The sequence below is a fragment of the Sceloporus occidentalis genome, unplaced genomic scaffold, assembly GCF_023333645.1.
Source record: "Sceloporus occidentalis isolate IW3139 unplaced genomic scaffold, rSceOcc1.0.p SCAF_10, whole genome shotgun sequence".
Lineage (NCBI taxonomy): Eukaryota > Metazoa > Chordata > Lepidosauria > Squamata > Phrynosomatidae > Sceloporus > Sceloporus occidentalis.
Window position 1 is genome coordinate 7739155 of NW_028316990.1, and position 6000 is coordinate 7745154.

Consider the following 6000-nt stretch of genomic DNA (forward strand, 5'->3'; position numbering starts at 1 on the left):
GTTACAGGAACGCATGCACCAGCACAGCGCTATTCTAAGGACATGCCCAAAAGCATTTCTTTGTTATCTCTGACAGGTGTACTTGTACTCCTACAAAAATTATTTTTATAAGATATCCACGTCTCATACATATATGAGAGAGTTATATGGGGCGGGGGGACTTTTCCTATGGCAAGAAATCCAGGTTGCTCCCATTAGTATATTTTTATCCCATGTTGAAGGTCTATATGTTTAGGAATCATAACAAGGAAAATGGGGTGATGGGAAGAATGAATCTGTTTGGCACTTCTGAAACTGGTTTAGTTCAGCATGAGGTTTTGTGAATATTAACCCACTTCTTGTGGATGAATAGCTATGAAAGCTCATGATGAAGTAGTCTCAAAGATTCAAAAGATTCCCTTTTTCCCACTGCTTCTCCACTCCATTTTTGTATTTTCTTATGCTGCGAGATTAACATGGCCATCGCTTTGAGAAACGTTTTGGCAGGTATCTGATCTCCGCCAGCTGTTCAGTGGCTATCTAGCTGGGCATTTTTCTTAACATTTTGTGTTGGGCTTTAAAGGGATTGCTCCCATTTCTTCCTTGCCCATTCCCTTCCAAATCTTCACTTCCATTCTTTGATTTAACTATGTATACAACGTTATGACTCAACAGCATTCATTATAGTTAACTTAATCCAGATGTCCTCCCTTAACCAGCATTTGAAAATGATTCCCAAAGCCTGATTAGAAGTCAGATGTGTCTTAAGCCATTTTACAACTGATACAGAGGCAATGCTCTACTATATGTTTAAAGCAAATTTGTGTTAGAGGTGAAAAAGGAAGCACAGAGAATCAGCCAACCCAAAACATCCTTTTCAATCACCTAACCCTGGCTGTTAAAAGAAGAGGAGCATTACATGGCAGAGTGAGATGTTGACGGAGCTCAGTGTCAAACTGAACTGCTTTACATAAAACAACTCTCTTCTCATTTTCATTAACTCAAGATTATAACTCATTATTAACAGAAGTATTGCTGTTCATATGATCTCTAAATAAATCAAGAATTGTAGCTCTGAGTAGGAATTGAAAATACATTCTTTGCAAAGAACTTTAGATCAGCTTTACAGCCTCCAGATCTGCTGTTTTGTTCCCACCTTCCTTCTATTCTTTTTTTGGTATGCCAATATTTAACTGGTTTACTAAAGGCCAACCTGCTATTCTGAAGTCCTACTGTAGCTGCTAGTATACAATCATGTATTAGATGTAGTTATCAATTGAACAGTGCGTATAACCCCTGGATTTTGTTTTGTACAAAGCCCAAAGAGACCAAAGGAAGTTCCTTGTTAACTGTCCAGTAATTCATCTTCTGGAGCCCACAGTTCACCATACTTTCTGGCTGTTCTTCCAAGGCCTGGCTGTTTCATGGACTACATCTCACACTCTTCAACCACAATCTAGGCTCGTATTTTCTCTCTCCGTGGGAAATGCTTTCTTACAGACATGCAGAGTTGCTTTCAGACCCTTTGAACGGTGTATTACACAAGTGTGCCACCAACAAGCTCTTACATCGAACAGCACTTGGGATATGGACCTGTCGTTTAAACAGGGCTGCTTCACAATGTTGTTCGGCTGTTTGCTGAGCTAAAAATGTGATCCAGTGTTTTAATCTTTAAAAAGCAACAAACTAGCTGCTGGTTTCAGGAAGTCAGTTTATTCCAAAATGTGAAGCTTCGTTCTTTGGAGCACAGTGTGACTGTTAAAAATCACAATTAAAGGCTGATTAGGATTTCTGTTTCACCAACACAGAAAAATGCTATCTGCACCTGCAAGAGGCAGGTTAATCCTGGCCAATTAGTACTTCAGCAAGGTCAAGTTTAGTTTCCATGAGACAGAAACTTCCATTCAAAGCCCTTCTGTCTCAGAAGGCAGTGGGCATGTGTCCTGTCCAATAAGTCAGAATAAAATGTGTACACTCCAAGCCCCGAGGGACAGATCTTGAAGGTTTAATATACTGATACTTCCAATGTCTTCAAGTCTACCTTCTTGTTGTTTGCCTTCACAGTCATTTCCAACTTATGGTGACCCCAACCAAGGCAAACCTATTATGGGTTTTCCTTGGCAAGATTTGTTCAGAGGGGGCTGACTTTGCCTTCCCCTGAGGCTGAGAGCATGACTTGTCCAGGGGGTTTCCGTGGCACAGCAAGGCTTCAGACCCTGATCTCCAGAGTCATAGTCCCACACTCAAATCACTACACCATGTTTACCTTAAGAGGCCACAACAACAAAGATATAAGCAAGTGTGCCTGAAATCACTCCTGAAGAATCGAAAGGGAAGTTAAATGCCTGCCCACAAGTTCCTTCCCATGATTTCATAAACACTCAGCTGCTCATCTCTGTTTAGTGATCCCAGTATTTTGAGACATAAACAAAACAAAACAACCAGCCAAATGTACACTTGGACAATACCACCCCACTAATTTAAATACATATATATTTAAGGTAGTCATGTTCTAAAGGTACAAACAATTAAAAAGCACCTACAGAAAATAACTGTGTTTAGCTGACCAAACACCACTTTGTCAGATCCAAGTTGCATAAGTGACGAAGTTGAAAAAATATTTTTGAGGACAACTGATGTTCAATTTGGCTAAGGGCCTGGCCGCTTTAATAGTTAAATGGAACCACTGGTCAGTTGCCCAATATGTCCCGTTTTTGACCATTGCTCCATATGGAAAACCAAAGGCCTACTCTTCCCCTCCAGTGCTTTGCCACCTTAGGCAGAAAGCTGTTTTCTTATCCCAAGTTCATCTCAAGAATGTCTAAGTAGAAATCGGTTACGTCTTTCGCTGCATAGCCATTGTTTCACATGGGATCCACAGCTTCAACATCATCATGGGCTTCTCATGTAGAATGTGTGGCCCTCAGGACAGCTTCCGCACTGCAGCTCCCATGGCAATGCTGTTCAGGACTAAGGGACACCACAGTCCAAAGACATCTAGAAGGCCACACATTCATCACCGCTGTATTTATGCTTTTAACAAGATGGCACCCCTTGGCTGACACAGGACAAGCCCACTTCTGTAGAGAAGGGAACAGATACAGATCAAGAGGAAGGAGTCTCCCACGTGAAAGAGGAAGATGGGAGAAGGGTAGACCTGTTGGTCCACTGGCAAAACTAGCTGCTAGCCATGGTGAGGTGGGTGACATTCTTTCCCTGAGAACCATGCTCCTTGGCCTCTCCAAAGAGTCTGGGAGAAAGGTTCCAGGACGCCATACCCACCTTGTGGCAACCAGGACACGTCCCCATGGAGCTTGCCGTAGGAGCGCTGGGGCTCTTGCTGGTACTGGCAACGATGTTCTGGATCTTGGTGAGCTCCTGCCTCAGGACCTGCTTTTGATGGAAACTGAAGGCAGGGTGGTTGGAAGCCATGGTGAAGAGCAGCAGGAACTCATCCCCGGTCCGGCCCTCGTTGAGCTGCAGCCCATAGTTGTGGATGACGGAGTCGATGTGGGTGAGGGTGCGGAAGAGGACCCCGGCCGCCTCCCGGTGGGATGAGCCCAGGAGCGCGAGGGAGACCAGGAGTTTGCTGCGCACCACCTCATCCGTCAGGTTGGTCAGGCTGCCTAGGTCCGCGGGGTTGTTGGCCTTGATTTCCGAATCCCGCAGGGAGTGGTAGTCCTTGCGCGCCAGGTCCTCCAGGCAGGCGCCCAGGAAGCGCAGCTCGAGGGGGATGCACAGGTCCAGCAGGCCGCAGAGGAACTCCACCCGCTGAGGAGAGGGCAGCTCCGAGAACCAGCGGTACACGCTCTCCCTCTGCAGCCGCGGGCACCGCTTCTCTACCATGCTGCCAGCTGGGGCCACCTGAGGCAGCAGGACAGGGCCCCCTCTCGGGTCGGAGGGCACCCAGAGAGCCCTCTGCGTCGCACAGGAGGAGGAAGAGGAGGAAGGGATGGGGGGGACGAAGCCCACGCACAAGGCCAGTGGGCCCTAGAGAAACCCCCGGGGGGGCAGGCTCAGTCTGAAGGGGGTCAAGCTCCGGACAGAGAGCGCAGACACAGAAGCAGGATGGGGTTGTTGTTGAAAAAGGTGGACCACCATTACCACCGACACCCCCTAAAAACAAGGGGGGGGGAGGGAGGAGGGGGACTAATGAGACCACCAGCGTCCCCTTAAAAAGGGGGGGATAGAGAGGAAGGAGGAGGATGCAGGGATGAAGGGGGAGACTGAGACCACCAGCACCCCCTTAAAAAGATGGGAAGAGAGGGGAAAGGGGTATTAGATAGGGGAGAAGGAGGGGGGCTAATGAGGCAACTAGCACCCCCTTAAAAAGGAGGGAACGGAGAGGGGGGAGAAGGACGGAGGGATGAAGGGGGACTGAGACCACCAGCACCTCTAAAAAGTGGGAGGAATAAAAAGGAAGGGGGTCTTAGAAAGGGGAGAAGGAGGAGGACCCCCAACACCCCCTAAATGGGGGGATAGAGATATTAAACAAGGGAGAAGGGGAGGGCCAATGAGACAAGTAGACCCCCTTAAAAAGGGGGGAGTGGATAGGAAGGTGTATTAGATATTGGGGAAAGGGAAGGGCCAATGAAACCCCCTAAAAGGTGAAGGGGAACGGAGAGGCAAGGGGGGGATAGACAGGGGTGAAGGGGCTGAGACCACCAGCTCCCCTTAAAGCAAAGTGGGGAGAAAATGGGAGGAAGTGGGGAGCAGACTGGGAGGAAAAGGAGGGACTAAGGAGACCCCCTTTAAAAAGGGGGGGGTGAAAAAGAAAGGGGAGAGTAGAGAAGGAGGAGGAGCCCCTTTGAAAAGGAAAGAGGTAAAGGGGGAGGAAAGTGGGGGGGCTAAGCACCCCGTAAAATGGGGGGAGGGGAGCAGATGGGGAGTAAAGAAAGAGAGGGTCCCTAATGAGACCCCCCAGAAGCCCCCCTTCTCAAATGGACCAGAGAGGGAGGGGGCAGGGCAGCAGGCAGGAAAGACGAGGCCCAGCCCCTCCCCCAAATAATGGGACCCCGAGGAAGGGGCGCGAGGGAAGGGGGCGGCAGAAGGGGCTCCTCTAATGGCAGGGCATGGCCAGGGAGGCAGGCAGGGACCGGGCACAGGCGGCGCGAGGCTTCTTCGGCCTCCCTCAGGCGGCGGCGGCGGCGGCAGTGGCGGCAGCCTCCCTTCGCCTGAGCCCGGCTCCCTCCATCCCTGGCGCGGCGGGACGGGCCCAGGAGGAGGCGGAGGCGGCGGCGGCGAGAGGAAGGGATGCCGCCCGCCTCACCGTCGACGGAGGAAGGAAGGCAGGAAGGAAGGAGGCCGCTCTGCTTTAGGCCTCCCTTCGCTCTTCTTCGCCTCAGAGAACCACAGCCAACGAAAATAGTCCCCGCTGCTGCCGCCGCCGCCGCGGAGGAGCACGCGCCGCTGACGTGCCGAAGCGCCGTCACGTCCCTCTCTCTCTTTCTCTTTATCTCTCTATGTGCGAGTCCAAAGGCGGAGGGATACTCCCCTTGACGCGGATCGGTGAAGAGGCTCCGCCGGCACAGAAAGGAGGTGGGACGGACTCGTTCCTTCACTTCTCAAGCTCCGCCCACTCACCTCCCTCTCTCTCTTTCGAGGCGCCTCTTGATTGGCCACCGCTTTGCCACCTTCCCCTTTTCTCTCCCTCCGCTCTCTCGAAGCGCGTCCTGATTGGTCGGCGCTTCTCCACCTTTCCTCCCCCCTCCCTTCCTTTTCTTTCCTCCTCCTCTTCTTTTTTCTAATAACCGTCCGCCTAACGGTAACCCGCTCGCGACACCAGCGGCTGTCAATCACCCTCCGCGCAAGCCACGCCCCCCCGCTAGAGGGAGAAGGGAAGGGGGCGTGGCGCCCAGAGTTGGAGGCGCGTGCGCAGTAGAAGCGTCTCAGGGAGGGAGGGAGGAGGAGCCGGAGCCGCGGTTGCTTAGCAACAGTCTGCAGAAGGTTGAATGAGAAGGGAGGGAGGGGGGAATGAGAGGAGACGGCGGTTGCTTAGCGACGGGAGGAGAGGATGGGGAA

General features: G+C 51.0%; 1 protein-coding gene across 1 annotated transcript in view; it reads right to left on the bottom strand.

Annotated features, from left to right (window-relative positions):
• ZCCHC14 (zinc finger CCHC-type containing 14) overlaps positions 1-5105 on the bottom strand; it is a 31606-nt gene extending 26501 nt beyond the window's left edge. The window contains exon 1 of the mRNA XM_089476697.1: positions 3262-5105. Coding sequence (XP_089332823.1) covers positions 3262-3825 — 564 coding nt within the window. The 5' untranslated portion in view covers positions 3826-5105. The remainder of the gene's footprint in view (positions 1-3261) is intronic.
• Positions 5106-6000: the final 895 nt, after the last annotated feature.